The 18,195-nt window shown below is 26.8% G+C and overlaps 1 protein-coding gene across 1 annotated transcript; it reads left to right on the top strand.

The window, feature by feature from the left end:
- The first annotated feature begins 980 nt into the window (after positions 1–980).
- Positions 981–15,832, top strand: LOC100208617 (endoplasmic reticulum membrane protein complex subunit 7). The gene is made up of 4 exons (XM_065814604.1): positions 981–1,245; positions 5,597–5,913; positions 5,994–6,074; positions 15,400–15,832. The coding sequence occupies exons 1-4, from the start codon at positions 1,095–1,097 to the stop codon at positions 15,544–15,546; spliced, it is 696 nt and encodes a 231-aa protein (XP_065670676.1). The 5' UTR covers positions 981–1,094; the 3' UTR covers positions 15,547–15,832.
- Positions 15,833–18,195: the final 2,363 nt, after the last annotated feature.

Raw genomic sequence — 18,195 nt, 5'->3', positions numbered from 1 at the left:
TCTATAGCAACAAGTAAATTAAAAAAAAATTGAAACACATGCTTTTAATGATTTTTTCTAAAATGTTTTCCTTAACAAATAAAATAAGTAAGGGTGGGAGGGTGGTAAGGGCATTTGTTGTCCTTTGTACCATTGGTCCTAGAAAATGCTTTGATTTTCAACATCCTAACGTTATTGGGACTATACAACTGCTGAAAGTTTTAAAGCTTTAGCTGTTTCGGAGAGAAGTAAAAATTAGTTGCGAGATTTTGTAGCAAAACAATACGAATCACTGTATATATATATATATGTATATATATATATATATATATATATATATATATATATATATATATATATATATATATATATATATTATATATATATATATATATATATATATGTATATATATATATATATATATATATAAATATATATATATATATAAATATATATATATATATATATATATATAAATATATATATATATATATCTATATATATATATATATATATATATATATATATATATATATATATATATATATATATATATATATATATATATATATATATATATATATTATATATTTATGTATATCAGATATAAATATATATACATATACATACATATATATATATATATATATATATGTATATATACATATATGTATATATATATATATATATATATATATACATATATGTATATATACATATATATATATATGTATGTATATGTATATATATTTATATCTGATATACATAAATATATAATATATATATTTATATAAATATATATATATATATATATATATATATATATATATATATATATATATATATATATATATATGTATAAACTATTGAAGAATTATTTAACAACATTATTTTATTTAAATAATATGTAATAACACTTTTTTGTATACCAGTTAAATGAATGCTTTCGAGTCTATTCCGTAATTCCGGAATTACCGAGAGATTATTTTCGCAATTTTCTATTACGACGAATTTTCAATTTCAACCGGGACGAACTTCCTTGTTAATTCAGCCCCTTATATGTAAATATTAATTGTTAACATTTGGAATTTATATACTAGACGCTATTATCATCATGAATAAAGTTTTAATAATTAGTTTTAAGTTAATGGTTTTAAACTTAATTTTAACCTATGTCGTTTCTGAAGAGGATATTCTAATACAAACTTACAAAATTGAAGGGAAAGTTTCTGTACTTCAATCTAGTGGGGAAAGTAAAAATACAGGTGTTACAAAACTATTATAATTTAAAATATTTTTTTGAATCTATTATCTAACAATTATTTCGAGAATTAATTATTTTTATCTTATTTACATAAATATGCATGCGTTCATTATACTTGTGATATATATATATATATATATATATATATATATATATATATATATATATATATATATATATATATATATATATATATACATATATGTATATATATATATATATATATATATATATATATATATATATATATATATATATATATATATATATGTATATATATATATATATATATATATATATATATATATATATATATATATATATATATATATATATATATATATATATATATATATATATATATATATATATGTATATATATATAGTTGACAAAAAAATCTGGCGTGGAATATATGTGACACCAAATTCTTATCATTCTATCTTTAAAATACAGTTAACATTGGTTTTTTTGTTAAACAATGCAAGATGATATTCGTGGTTGAATAAATATAATGCTGAAATTTTTAATAAAGTTTAAAAAGTTTACTTCTTAAATTAAACAAATATTTTTTCAATGCTGACTGATTTATTTTAGAACTCGTACAAATCACTTCAATGCCAGCCTAATTTGGTTAACAAATTTATATTCATAAATTATATTCATAAATAAATCTTGTTATCGAAATTTGTTTTTAAAAGGCCTCATCCATTTCTTTACTATTCTAAACAAATTTTGTGAATATGTTTTTTTTTCTCTATGTTTTTTCATATAGTCTTTTAGAATACAATATGAGGTTTAATCTTTAATAAAAAATTTTTTCTAAATATTTAGCTATTTTGTGGTACCACCAAGATTCTTAAATTTAAAAATACAAAATAAAAAGTTATTTTATCATAAAATTGTAGAGTTATATTACATTAAGAGTAAAACACTTTTATAAAGAAAGTTACATAATTTGTAATCAGATTTGAGAAAACTATTTTATTTTTTGATAAACTTTTAGTAAATTGTTTTATTAAAACAAAAATAGCCATAATGATATTTTTTACCATTTCAAGTTTTAAAATAATTAAAATTTTTTTTAATAATTTCTTTTTTTTTTATTTGCAAAATAAATCAGTTGTCATCAACATTTCATAACATGATACTTAAAGTTTGCTCATAACATGATACTAATATGAGGATGGTCAAGGGTATTACTACATACATCAACTGAAAGATTAAGGTCTTCAATCGTTTCATCAAAAAAGGTTAGTTGAACATTCCATCTCTAATTCATGGGTCTGATCTTATTACTTCTCCCAAGGATAATGCTGCACTATTTGCAAAGAACTTTTTTTTCTAAATCAACTCTCAAATCTATTGGTCATCATCTTCCTGCCATTCCAGTTAAACTGGTTAGCCTATTGTTAAACATCCACTTCACTTTGGCTTCTGTTGCTCAAGTCATTTTACAATTAAAGTCTTCTCTGGCTAGTGGTTCAGACAATATTCCTATCATAGTATTGCAAAAGTGTTTTTTAGAACTCTCTTTGATTCTCTATAAACTGTTTAATAGGTGCTCATCTGAATTTTGTTTTCCTGCCTGCTGGAAAATGGTAACTGTGGTTCCAATTTTTTAAAACTCTGGGGAACATTCTGATCCCTCCAACTATTATCCAATTAGTTTTCTCTCAATTATTAGCAAGGTCTTTGAGTCTTGATCAACAAATTTCTAACATCCCATCCTGATTCTAATAACTTATCTTGGGTGCTTAATACAAGGCGGTGGTGGAACTGAATGGGGAAGAAGGGATATATATATATATATATATATATATATTTATATATATATATATATATATATATATATATATATATATATATATATATATATATATATATATATATATATATATATTTATATATATATAATTAATTTTTAATGCTTTAACAACTATGTAGAAAGCTTATTATTAAATCTTAACCAAAATGAACCAGTATTTATAATCGAGATCTCAGCTCCCAATATGGAATGCAACTGAGTTAAAAAGTTAAAAAATAATGTCTATAAACCAACTAGAGTTACAACTAAATATAATAAAAAAGACAATAAATAAAAACATCTATAATATCTTGTATATTAATATCTTAAATGCTATTTCCCCAAGAAAGATGATAAGAATTCATGTCAAGAATAAAGACAGGAATAAATGGTTCGATCAAGAGTTAAAAGTCAGAAAAAATTGTGCAATTTTATTATTTTGATTACGTAAAAACAAATGATTTGTCAATTTTTCAAATGTTTAAAAAAACGAGAAGAGAATTTATTAAATTAAGAAACGAAAAGTTATTTGAAAAAAAAGAACCGAAAAATTTTAATAACTCAAAAGATTTTTATGGTTTCTACTCAAAGTTCATCAAAATTAAATCAAGCTGTGAAGATACTCCCTTTCCTGATTATATACTTTACAACAACAAGAAGGCCTACTCAAATGTTAAAAAGTTGTTATATTTCAACAAATTCTTTAGTACATTCAAATCTAATTCCGATTGCGTACTTAATGATTCTTATAACTGTATTAACAATCTTTTGTTAAAAATCTTTTCAATAATCATAAAATAGCTAATAAGATTAAAAAAAATTGATTTTCTCATTTCTTCCTATTAATAAATATGAAATTGTTGATGCAATCAAAAACATAAAAGAAAAAAACAACTGTGGTTATTCAGATATTCCAATGAAAATTATTAAAAAATGATTCAATCACCGATCCATTGATAGCTATATTCAACAAATATCAAGAAACAAGCAGTATTCCAAATGAATTTAAAAATGGTAGTATTAGGCCACTTTATAAACAAAAAGGTGAAATTCATGATATCAATAGTTATCGAAGTATTACTATAGTATCTCTACTAACAAAAGTGTTTGAACGAATAACTGCTAAAAGGGTAACTGCATACTTTGAACAAAATGATTTATTCAATGATGACCAGCACGGTTTTAAATGCAATCATTCATGTGAAACTGCGTTACATGTTCTTATCTCTAAGGTAAAGCTAAGAAACTCTAAAAAACTCTTTACATTAATAATATTTATCGGTTTCACAAAAGTTTTTGACTTGGTAGATTCCAAATTACTGATTTTGAAGCTAAAATATGGTTTTTCTGATGCTTTGAGCTTAACAAGCAACTATTTTCATAATAGAAAAATTTTTACAAAAGTTAAAGATGCATATCAAGAATTAATGCATAAGAAGAACAAGTTAATATCAGTATACCACAGGGTTCCATTTTAGGACCTCCTTTTTTTTTTTGATTTTCACCAATAATCTACCTGAATATTTGACATTTGAATCAACATTATTTGCAGATGGCGCAATACTTAGGACAAGTGATACCAATATAAACCATCTAATAACAAAATCTCAGTTAGCATTTAATAATTTTATTGAGTGGTGCTATGCTAATAAACTCGACATCAATTGGGATAAAACTAAAGCAATGATTTTAACAAATTAAGCATACATCTAAAATAAGATTGCTAACATCAAACATATTAAGTGGTAAGTTCAATATTGAAATAGTTAATAAACTTTCTTTGCTTGGTGTCATTATAAACAGTAAATTACATTTTACTGAACACATAAAAGAGATAAAAGCAAAAGCATACAAAAAATTATTCTCAATAACTAATATATTTAATCTAGCCTTTCAAAGTTCATTTATTTAAAACATTCATTCTACCTAACTTTGATTACTGCTCAAGTCTTATAATTTATTACACGAAAAAAGAAATACAAAACCTTAGCAATGCATGCTATATGATTTTATTTTTACTACTCAAAATTAATATTCAAAACACAGATATATTTCAAATCAATCAACAACTTAAAACATACAGCCAACAAAGTTTTCATCATTGATTTTTATGCTGAGCACTAAAACTATGCAATAAAATAATTTATTACAAGAAACCAATGAACTTATTCAAACAATTTGATTTTATTAACCTTGATAACATCAAAGTGTCTAACAAACACGATGAACAATTATTTAAGTTTTTTTCAGCAATATAATTAATAAGCATTGCAATGACAATATCAAATTAGCAACAAAAGAATTTAGTGATCTATATTTACTGAACAACATCAACTCAATTATAGCATATGCAACTATCAACAACATTAGGTTTGATGTCAATATAAACAGAATAAATAACTATATTTAATTAAAAAAAAAAGATTTATTGTAAAACAGCTTTTTTTTTTCTTAATTTAGTTTAAAAAAAACTTAGTTTGCTTTAGTTTGGAAAAGATTTTTATCGTGTCAATTATTTTATTTTGAAAACTATTGTTTTAAAATTAGAATGGATGCAAGATACTGTTGTTATTGTGGATGGAGGTAACTATAGAGGATTTCTTAAAGAAGATGGTACTTTTGTTATTAGTTCTATACCTTCTGGAACCTATATAGTTGAAGTTGCATCTCCGAACTATCAGTTTGAACTTATGCGTGTTGATATAACTAAAGGTGGAAAGATACGCGTCCGAAAAGTAAATTTTTTATCAATCAACTCAGTTCAAACAGCTCCTTATCCGCTGAATTTTTTTGCAACAGAACGTGCAGCTTTTTTTGAACTGCGTGAAGAATGGAAAGTTAAAGATTTTCTTTTTAACCCAATGGTAATTTTGTTATTTTATTATTTTATTTTTTACTTAATTGTTATTGTTATTTTTCAACAAGTTTTCGCTTTTCAAAATAGGTACTAATGATGGTATTACCATTCCTCTTTATTTTTGCAATGCCAAAACTAGTTGCAATGGCTGATCCTGAAGCTCAAAAGGTATTTTTTTATTTTAATAATTGAATCATTTGGAATTATGTTAAATTTTCTAAATAATAAAATCAATATGTACAAATAATATAATCAATACGTACACCATAAACTATTGAGTGAGTAGCTATACTCAACTTTTTTTCAATATTTTTTCCTGTATGTTGTCAGTAGTTATAATCAAGTCTTTTTTCTTTATGATTATGAAAAAAAAATTACAACTGGCACCATAAAGGAAAAAGGCTTTATTATAACTAATGACACTATAATGATAAAAAACTTGATTATTACTAAAAGTACAAGTCTTGCCAAAAAAATGATGCTTTTGGATAAGTATAACCTTGAAGGCAAATTTAGGCAACAGCTACAAATAATGTAAAAAATACTATTTTATTGCTGATGGAATATAACAATAATGAAATAAACTCTCATGGCATATAAAATTTTTTTGAAAAAACAAAGAGATCAAAGGCTCGTCTAAAAGCTATTATTTTAATCTCTAAACGTGAAAACACTATGTGCAAACAATTTTTACCATTGTATGATATAAAAAAAACAAACATGTTTCTACCATGTTCACCTCTCTTGTTTTAGAGGTGAACATGGTAGTATTTGTAGCGAAGAGAAAGAGGTACAACTTTATGACATTAGTACAGAGACTTCAGCTTGGCAGATATAACAGGTTTAACAAACATTTGAACTGTCATTTTGGACTTTGTCTAAAGTGAGCCTCTTTAAAAGTTCTCTTAATGTTTAAATCAAAGAAATGATTGAGGTACTCTTGGTGTGATTATTTCATATCTTATATATACTCAGATCACGAAAAAATTTTGAAGCTTCCAGAACTTTTTTTTTTTTAACATCTTCGCTTCCAACAAGGCTGCAAGCAACCACTAATTAGAGTTGGAAGTTACTGGAAGAGAAAAGATGAAGATGATTGATACACGACTTAAAGGATTGCAAATTATATGAATCAGGAAAGCAAGATGAAGGAAGCGAATTCCAAAGAACTGATGTTCGAGAAAAAAACTAGACAAATGGGAGTTTTTAGAGCACTTAGGAACAGTCATAGCAAAAAGATAAGACTTTATTGAATGACGAGTAACATGAGAATAAATTTTAGTAGACGGCACAAGAGACACAAGCTCATTAGAGGAGTGCCCGTTATAATAGATAAGAGAAAGAGAAGCAACATTGCGACGATGTGATAATGGTTGGAGGTTAACTGCAAGAACAGGTCCAACTATGTTTACAATGTATTTTTGCACCTTGTCTAAAAGAGAAAGGGCATTGTTAGAAGATCCCCAGATGTGGCAACAATATCCCATGCAAGGCCAGATTTGAGATTTATAGAGATAGAGAATAGAATCCGGAGTAAGAAAGTGTTGAGCTTGATTAAGAGATGCAACCTTAGCAGAAGCTAATTTTGTAACAGATTTGAAATGTAGTTTCCAAGAAAGATCAGAAGTAAGAGTTAATCCTAGAAGATGAAGAGTGGATGACTCATCGAGTACATTACTGTTCATAAATATAGGAAGATCTAAATTATTGCAATAACGATTGGCTGAAAAAAATTGAGTTTTTTCTGAGTTGAAGTTCAACAGCCACTGTGAGCCCCATGCTGTCGCAGAAGTGAAATCCTTTTCAAGCTCAAATGCCCCCTCCAAGCAATCAGTGAGTGTCGGCTTCTTATCTCGACAAGAATAAATGGTAGTACTATCAGTGAACAATGCCACTTTAGATGTGAAAATATTTGGAAGATTGTTAATGTAAATTAAAAAGAGTATAGGGCCAGGAATTGAACCTTGAGGAACCCCTGAACTTACAGAATATGAAGAAGAGTGCTGTCCATCGAGGACAACTTTTATATTACGATTGGAAAGGAAGGATTCAATAATCTTAAGGATGTTACCAGATACACCGTAAGACGAAAGTTTATGAAGAAGACCAGCATCCCAAACTTTATCAAAAGCTTTAGAAATGTCAAGAGCGATGGCCTTAACCTCTCCACCTTTATCTAATGCATGATAAAACCTATTGGTTATTGCTGTTAGAAAATCAGCTGTAGAACGAGAAGATCGAAATCCATATTGATGATCATTGCTGCTTTCCAGCAGGCTGGAAAACAAGACTCTGATAAGCACTTGTTGAATAGTTTTGAAAGTATATTGTTATAGTCTTGCATAAGTGTTCTCCGATAGCTCCGGAGAACACTTCTGCAAGACTATAACAGGTATTTTGTCTGGGCCACAAGCTGTAGAAGAGTCTAAGCAGGAAATCACTTTAGATACAGAAGCTGGAGTGATACGAATGTCAAGCAATGGATCAAACTGTTTGTTGACTATATCAAGTAGAACGCAAGTAGTGGAATCTAGAGATGATATTGATGAAAAGTTCTTAGCAAACAATTCAGCTTTGTTTTTTTAATTCAAATTTGCCCTTATTATTGATACTATCAAAGATTCTCTAGATATTTTAGAAAAACTATCTTTTTGGCAACCCAGTATTAATTGCTAGACTTTTTTTTCTAAAAATTTGTAATTTTTAAAATTAAGAGATAATATGACTATAATTAAATTGTATTTGCTGACTCCAAAAGTTTGCCTAGATTCTCCTAATTTCACTTCAGTTTTGCTAACCATTTTATTATGAGTATTTAAATGTTTTTAAATTTTGTTCATTTCACTCCCAACAAGGCTTCAAGCAACCACTATTAAGTTGGGAGTTATTATAAGAAAAAAAAAAGAATAGAGCTAAAGATCAAAGAAATGGTTGACAGAAAACTGAAGTCAGGAAATATGAAGATGGGAGAGAGTTCCAAAAGGTTGATGTGGGGGGAAAAAAACTAGACAAATAAAAGTTTTTAGAGCATGCAAGAACAGATACAGTAAAAGAATGAGCCTTTGCTGAATGACAATATAAGCGAGAATGAGTTTTAGTTGATGGAACTAGAGATGATAGCTCCTTTGAGCAGAGACCATAATAGTATTTGTAGAAAGGAGAAAGAGATGCAATCTTATGAACATGGGAGAAAGGCTCAACTTTGGCAGATAGAACGAGTCGATCTACGTTTACAATGCCTTTTTGGAGCTTTTCTATAAGAGAAAGAGCATCATTATAAGAAACAGCTCAAAAGTGAAAAAATTATTCCATACAGGGAAAAATAAGAGATTTGTAGAGGTAGAGAATATAATCAAGAGTAAGAAAATGACAAGCATGTTTAAGAGAAGCAACCTTAGCAGATGTTAATTCAGCAATCTGTTGTATATATGGTTTCCATGAGAGGTCAGTAATGGACAATATCTAAGAAGGCGTCAGGGGTGGATCCAAGAAATTATTTGTGATCATCTGATTTTTTCAAACAGCCCCTAACCCTCCTATCCCCCCTCCTTTTCCCCACTATAGGAGTGGATGGGGAGGGATTGCAAAAATTAACCTATTAGCCCATATTGCATTATATATATATATATATATATATATATATGTATATATATATATATATAGATATATATATATATATATATATAGATATATATATATATATATATATATATATATATATATATATATATATATATATATATATATATATATATATATATATATATATATATATATATATATATATATATATATATATATATTGATCTATTAAAAGCCTTTCTTCATTTAAAAATATGCAAGGGATACTTTATGATTGTAAAATTATGTATTTACTCATTATTTACAAATTTATTATTAAAAATTATATCTACACATTACCATTATTAAAATACATTACACATTGCAAAATTATATATTTATATTTTAAAAAATATATTATAAAGTAACACAAATTATAATATAATATTTTTATATTATAATAAGCAATTTTAGATTATATAAAGAGATACTCAGAGACTCAATCTTAATACCAATTTTGTTAAAAAAAGAGTAAATCAATAATATTGCTAATATATTAATTACAATATAGCATTTTAATATCAAGAATGATAACATTAAATTGGTTTGGTTGGTGTCACAAACAGTGATATATCTGAACCCAACTTAAAAATACAATAAATTCCAATACTTGCCTTATGCCAAATGATGTTTTATAAGGATACATGGCAACAAAAATAGCAGGTTTTTTACGATTACGATAGTTTAATTACGATTACTAGTAGCAAGCTTATCAATATTTTCTTTTTATCTATTACCATCTCTGTACAAATATTCATCAAAGATAAACCACTTGGGTGGTGATCCTTTACTATGGTGCTTCATGTATAATTTTTCAGGTGCCAAAGTGAATAAAATGTGTACTCACTTTCACAGTTAATGGAAAGGTTGCAAGTAAATAGAACTTCTAAAATCATTTTTGGAGGAACTAGCACAAAGTTCTTTAAAAGTAAAACAAAAGTAAACTTTTTCCACCCAACGTGTACTGCCAAAACATTTTAATTATTTTTTTCATAGCCAACGGAACAGTACTTTTAAAATGCTCCTCTAACTTTTGTTGCCTGGTAGCTAAAAGTTTAGAAAGTATGATAGCTCATTAATGTGTGCCAAAACATATTTAACATATAGCACTTTGTACGAGTCACAAATTTATGACTGTAACAATGAGCATACATATTTTTCATTCAGATTTAAAATACAAGAGGACTAACTTTTAGTGTGACCATCGACTGCTCCAGCACCATCATATTAATGCCCTCTGCAATTTATAATATCTAAAGAAAAATCTGAGATATTTTTTAACAAAACATAAAATGATCCTTAACTAGTAACTTTATTTGTGTAATCTAAAAAACTGATTAATTCTCTTATTAAACTTTAAATCAACAAACCATATAGTCTTGAAGAATTCTAACACCAGATTTAAAACAGAAATGTTGCTAACATTTTTTTTTTTTTTAAGAAAACTAAATACTTTACAAGAGTCAACAAGATGGTCAACAAGGATCTTATCTTTACAAGAAATTATCTTTATCTATAATATACTTTTCAAAGGGATTGTTTCATCATTTTGTAGCATGTTTTTAACTTTATGATTAAATGACAATTTAGACTAACACTTTTAACATCTAACATTAAGCGACATTTCAAATATCATCGATAAACCTTATATATTTCAGGGTGTATGGTTTATGGGACATCCAACAGTGTTTTTTATAAATCAAATCAAATACTTAAAAATTAAATAGTGAAAACCAAACTAAATATAAAGATAAATCATAGAAATAAACAATTTTGTGGATGTCCATTGGTGTATTTTGTCATGTATTAATTATTAAAACTTATTTCACCTCTTGATTATTGCAAAACAAACGATTTTGAATAAGATTTTACTTAGGGTGTACTACTTTGGGGACATTGGAAATTGTTATAAGTAAAGAAACTAATAACTTTATTTTTTAACAAAACAAATAAAAATTTAAAAACGTTTTGTATCGTTTAATAAGATAATATTGGGGATCATTGATCCTTCTAATTATTTATTTATTATTACTTTAACCTCCCTTATATTATTTGTTTATTATTACTTTAACCTCCAGTTAAGAAATATATTTTTATATAAACTTCAAAAACCACTCTAAACAAGAAGCAATAATTTTTTTGTTTATATAACTTAAATCTGATAATAAAACTTAAATCTAATTTACTTGACATTTAAGTAAAAACTTATTTTTATACACAATATAAAAATATTTAATTAATTTTTTTTTTTAAGTTCAATTGTATTTTTGATATTTTCGGGTACATCTGCAGACATACTAGATATACCCTAGATCAGCCCCTGGATGTAAAGAAGAGGACATAGTGATGGGGGTGCCATTCTTTAATATAGGAATGTTGACAGTATTGTGATAGTTGTTTGCAGTAAATAACTGAGTTTTGTTGGTCTTGAAATTCACAAGATATTGCAAGCCCCAATCTGTTACAGAAGTGAGATCAGATTCAAGATCAGCTGCCTGTTCTGAGTGAGAAGACTTTTGTCAAGACAGCGGTATTAAGTGAGTCATCAGCAAATACTTTAGATGTAAGATTGTCAGGAAGATTATTAATGTAGATGAGAAACAAAGCAGGACCAAATATAAAACCTTGTTGGGGTACAAGGTTACTGGAAATGAAAAAAGTGTTGGCGGTCTTTCTAACTGCTTTATTAAAGTCTTCCATGTTGTCTTCGAGGATGACTTTAATAAAGCGGAGCAAGCTTATAAACAAGACCAACATGCCAAACTTTATTGTAAGAGTATCAATAGACATAATTTATTCAAGCGTGTTTTATTTCTAAAAGTTTTAGTACATGATGCCATTGTTTCGTATATTATACTGACTTTTTGGCCTACAACAAAACGGAGAAGGCAAGCTTCGACTAAAATAAAGAAGTTAGTTTTTCTTGGTATGCATTTATTTTTTTGTTTTAATGAAACAAATTTAGCCCAAACATTTTTTTTCATCATCCTCTTTAACATGAAGTCAGCATGTCTCGGAGGTTTGGGATCTCTTTAATGTTTATTTTAAGGAACGCCCAAAAATTAAATAATTTATTCAAAAAATAGTGCATAACTATTGCACTAAAATTCTGTGAGCAGTGCGTTAAAAGAAATAACAATCTTAAATGCCTTTTTAGATAATATACAAAATTTAGTCATTTTAGAAAAAAAGACCTTTTTAAGTCTTTAGTAATCATAAAGCAGTAGTAGCACGAAACAATCTTCAAAAAACTAAACACTTAATTAGTAGTATTCAAAAAAGAAAAATAAATTTTTTAATTGACAAAAGTAGAGCTAAAAGACAGTGGTCATCTATGCGATGCACAAAATTAAGTTTTTTCTTTAATTTAAACTTTAAAATAAATTTTTTTGATAAGTATTATAAATATTTCATCATACTAAAGTTTGCTTTAAAAACAATTACATCAACCATAATTTTTAAAAGTTTCAAATAAAATTATAATTACAGGTCAAAACTAAATAACAAACTAAATTTAATATTAACTTATTAGCTTGCATTTAGAACTCATAACAGCTCATATCTCATAAAAAATTTTTATTTGAGTTTACAACCTTTAAATTAATCAGTTAGAAAGTATTAATCAAAGACTTTAGGGATAAGCAGAATAATTTTGTTGACCAGCTTTAACCTATAAGCCTAGAATAGATGTAAACAAGTTACATTGCCAAGGATGATGAATGCTGGATCATCTTGAATCTACCCATAGATTTCTTGATAGCCGCTATGCAACTCAATCTGTTAATGTGGGTACAGCTCTAAAATTTGATGGTTCTGAGGTCGGCTGGTAGTAAGGTTTCCCAAACTCTGTGGTAGCTCTCAGAGAGGGTGATTCCACCAACAGCTGAAAAATATCAGAGTATAAATAGTGTCATGTTGTGCATGGTTGGTGTCCTTGTTAATGCTTTTGATGTGCATTGCATGTCGAGGCCACATAAGGAGTGCAAAATTACAACTTTGGATTAATTAACAGGACTGAGATATCTGCATAGCTCATTGCTTGGGGTCCCTTCTCTATCTAAGAATGAGTCTAAGAATAAGTTTTCTTTAAACTTAAATCATGCCTAAAGTAAAACAAAATATTAAACCATCCTCACCACTTATTTGTTTCAACATATCTTTCACAAATACTTGTGGTCTGCAAAGTAATCTTCGCTCATTTAAATCTTACCTCTTGCAAAATTAACCAGACTTGCTTGCTCTTTATGAGACTAATTTAAATTTGGCTGTTCCTTCTTTAGATCTCAGTATTGATGGGTATTATCCTTTAATTCGCAAAGACTCTAATTGCAACATGCTTGGTTTGGACATATATTTACGCATCAATTTACTTATTTGCCGAGAAATTAGGTTTGAATCCCTCGACTATTCTCATATGAGCTTCAGCTTGGCAACTCTTCCTCTCTATCAAAAACTCTGGATAACATTCTGAACCCTCTAATTATTGTCCAATCAGTCTTCTTCATGTTATTGGTAAAGTCTTTGAGTCTTTGATCAACAAATTTCTCACATCTAATCTTGAGTCAAATAACTTACTGTCAGACAATCACTACAGTTTTCGATACTATTGCAATAAAGTTTGGCATGCTGGTCTTGTTCATAAGCTTGCTCCGCTTTATTAAAGTCATCCTCGAAGACAACATGGAAGACTTTAATAAAGCAGTTAGAAAGACCGCCAACACTTGTTTCATTTCCAGTAACTTCTGGGGTACAAGGTTTTATATTTAATCCCTTTAAGATGAATTCTGTTGAACAAGCCATCTAATGTATATTTAAAAAAAAAAAGACAATTTATTTTCAAATACTTTAAGGGGTTAGGCTTATATTTACATTAGTTTACAATACATTAGTATAAAATTAGTGTAGATATCTTCATGTGACTGATATCATAATTAGTTTTAAGCATATAGAAGTTAATATCTTCATCTTTTCCTACAAGAAATATGTGTTGCGTATGTAGAAGAAATACGTGTTGTGTATGTAGAAGATACATGTTGTAATAAGAATAATTAGTTTAAAGATAAAAAAATAATAACTTTTATTGCTATTATAAAATATTTGTCAAAAATTCTAGATAACATCAGAGTTCAACATTTAAGATCTAAACCAAAAATGCCACAAAACTATGATGGGCTCATAAAATGTTTTTTAGAATTATACAGGAAATGCTTACAGAGCCAATATAAAAAAAGCGAATTGCAATCGGATAGGTCTATTTACTTTTCCGTGTAACTTTTGTTGTTGTAAATGAAATTAAATAAAAATATAAAATTTATTCAAAATAAAACTCTTTTTTTTATTAATTTATATAATTTATAATAATAAAATTTATTCAAAATTTACTTTAATCATTAATACTTATTTTTCTTTCTTAAGTTTAATGTCCAAACTTGAGTGTTTTTGACAAGTTTTCATAATACCATTTAAATATGACATTATGGAGTTAAAGCAATTTTTTTATGTCATATTTACACTCTTCCTAGTGTAAACCTTGCGATATTACTAGTAAAAGGATTACCATATAAGGACATATAAGAATTACTTACTCACTTACTCACAATTAAATTGGTTACCAATCTTGGTTTTCAAATATTCAAGCATTTTATTAGTATATGGTATAATTAGATTTTAATAAATAAAATATGTTATATAATGATTGAAACTTTGTCCAGATTTCAAGTGAACACCTGTTATATTGACTTTTATATAGACATGTATTAACTTTAACTGAGGTTTAACTGAGGTTAACTTTAACTTTAACCAGGCTAAGTGTTTTTACGAATGCAATTTAATTTGTTTATAATAGATTATATTTTAATATCTTTGTTATTAGGAGATGCAGTCACAAATGAGCGTTTTGAATAACCCCCAAAAATTACCTGATTTATCTGAAATGATGTCTAATTGGTTTAGTGGAGGTGAGAAAAAAAAGAAAACTGCAACAACTGTAGCTGTTAAAAAAGCCGGCAAGCGTAGATAAGGAAACCCTTTCACAATAAAATAATGGAGTTTTTATGAAAGTTATAGAAGTTTTTGACTTTTATTCGAATACCTAGTGAAATTGAGTTTTAAAAAAACTTGTATAATATTTTTAAAACTGAGCAAAGACTGGTATAAGAGTTTTTTTAAATAGAGTCTTCAGTGAAGAATTTCAATGCAGTTATTAATTCACAAGCGAAATGTGTTTGATCAAATATTTTTTATTTAAATTTTTTAATTTATTTATTTCTTTAGTGTTTTTTATATGTTTATTTTTATATGGAAAATGTCTCTTTTATTGCCATTATAGACATTGGATATTCATAAACATAAAAATATTAAAAAAAAAATTTCCTCCAACAATCTTTATCGTAACTCAATGCAAAACTATTTTATGAAATAATGTTAAATAATTTTCTAAATAAAAATGAAATTAATAATCATTAGAATTTTAATTAAAAACGTTACATTTTTATCAACAATTTTTATTGAAAATCCAAATATATACATTAGATTGTCCTAAAACTTTTTTTAAATTTGAATATGCGCGCAGTTTATTCCTATTCTATTATATCCGTTGAATACAGTTATGAATAAAAAAACATTTTTTGACTTTCGGCAATTCCATTCGTAAAAAATCAAAGTTTTACTCATTTCCTTTATAAAGATGCAAGTTTTTGTCAAAAAATGTTTATTTCAGAAGGGATAATTTATAGACCTTAATGGGATAATGGAAAATGCTTTTTTAAAGTTCTTTATGTTATCTCTGACCGCCAGCATTATTTTTGTTACATATTTTTAGACTTATAATCTAATATAGACTAATAATCTACAAACTCCTGAATAGGACGTAAATTTCTCTCTGTAAAATCGTTCACGCAAGTCAAGTTCAAAATTTTTTTTTTGAATATATCTAACAACTTAGGAGCTTTTTCCTTTCTCCACATCTCTACCTAACCATACAAGGCATTTAGTATTTTAAACAGGATCCAATTTTCTGGACCTGCCAGCTCCCGAAGCTTAGTGGACTAAGACTTGATTTATATTTTATTTATAGCTCAGGGGGCGTATTCTCATCTCTCCGTTAAATTTCATTACAATATTTCTAAGTAAAGAATTGACGAAAATTTATATAAATTCGTTAAAATAAAATATACCAATTTTATATTTATACCAAAATAAAACATGTTTAAAAAATTATAAGTTTAACTAAATTTTTTATTAATGTAATTTAAAAGAAATTTTTTGACTAACGCTCCGTTTAGCTTAACGGAGAGATGAGAATACGGCCCCAGGTTTATTCAATCATTGTCCATCTTTTCCTCGACTGAACGCTAGGGTTCTAGTCCGGTAGAATATCAATACAACCAGGAATAAAATACTATAAAGTTGAAACTTTGTATAAGTGAACATAAATATATGATAAGTCACCCATTTTTATGATCAAAACTTTTTTTTTCAAAAATGTACTTTTCGTATATCGTTAGAAAGATAATTTAATGCTGATTCATATAAGAACTATAGGTTAAAAACAATTTGTTTAGAAAATTTGATTTATTATGTGTATAAAATAAATTATAAAAAATCTAGTAAGTAATAAGATTCTTCGGTATTTATTGTTTTTTATTATTTATTTAGTATGTACATACTAAATAAATAATAAAAAACAATAAATACCGAAGAATCTTATTACTTTTTTGATAACAAAAATATGTCTTCAGATAAAATATAAAATAAAAATTGTTTAAAACAATATGGTTAACTTATGTGTAAAACATTTATCAAATTAATCTTTAAATATGTTTCTAAAGTCATCAGTGTCGTCAAAGTATTCAAAATCGTTGATACTATCGTCCTGCATTTTCAAAGTTTGTCTTTCCTATAAAATATTACGATAAAATTAAATATAGTAAATTATTTTTCAAACATTTTAATTTTACAATCATGGGATGTTCCATTCATATAAAAAAATTGTAACAAATTACGTGAAGCCTAATGTTTCATTAAAAACTCTTTGTTGCGACAACTTTCTACTTGACAACCACCACGGATTCAAGAATTTTTTGTAGGGGAAGATGTTGAAATATTTTTTTATTATGTACCATATTTGGGTCTCCTAAAAAAAAACAACACTGACGGATCCAGGGGGGATGGATGACCACACCTCCTCCCCCTGGATCCATCACTGCTTTATAGAATCAGGCAAGATCTCAGCAAGGGAACTTATCCCAAGCTGAGAAATGTCATCCCTACATCAGAGAAATTTGAACGGGTAATTTTTATTAAACTTGATATTTTCCGAACTAATAAGTATTAAAATTCTTTATTGCAAATAAACTAATAAATAATAAAAAAAATTATCTTTGTTTCTTTTTTCAAATTTTTGCCATTATTGGCTCACTCTCCAAGATTAAAGATATGTCTTTATTTTTTCCTTCAACCAAAAAACTATCATTTGCTATGTGGTTTAAAGGATACCTGAATTCTAAATTTAACGTCAAAGTTGGAAAATAGATTCCCAGTTTGTAAGACCAAAAACACGCTCTATGCTTATGGAGCAATTCTACACCCAATTTACAAAAAACTCACACTTTTCCAACATGAAAATGCAACTTATAAGAAAATGATTGAGCTGCTGATCAAGAATATT

The sequence above is a fragment of the Hydra vulgaris genome, chromosome 12, assembly GCF_038396675.1.
Source record: "Hydra vulgaris chromosome 12, alternate assembly HydraT2T_AEP".
Lineage (NCBI taxonomy): Eukaryota > Metazoa > Cnidaria > Hydrozoa > Anthoathecata > Hydridae > Hydra > Hydra vulgaris.
Note: the sequence above shows the minus strand (reverse complement) of the source record. Positions and strands in the feature narration are given on the sequence as shown.

Coding starts and splice junctions, on each gene's coding strand:
- LOC100208617 (XM_065814604.1), top strand. CDS start 1,095: ATGAATAAAGTTTTAATAATTAGTTTTAAGTTAATGGTTTTAAACTTA. Junction 1,246..5,596: donor TGGGGAAAGTAAAAATACAG/GTGTTACAAAAC, acceptor TTTTAAAATTAG/AATGGATGCAAGATACTGTT. Junction 6,075..15,399: donor CTGATCCTGAAGCTCAAAAG/GTATTTTTTTAT, acceptor CTTTGTTATTAG/GAGATGCAGTCACAAATGAG.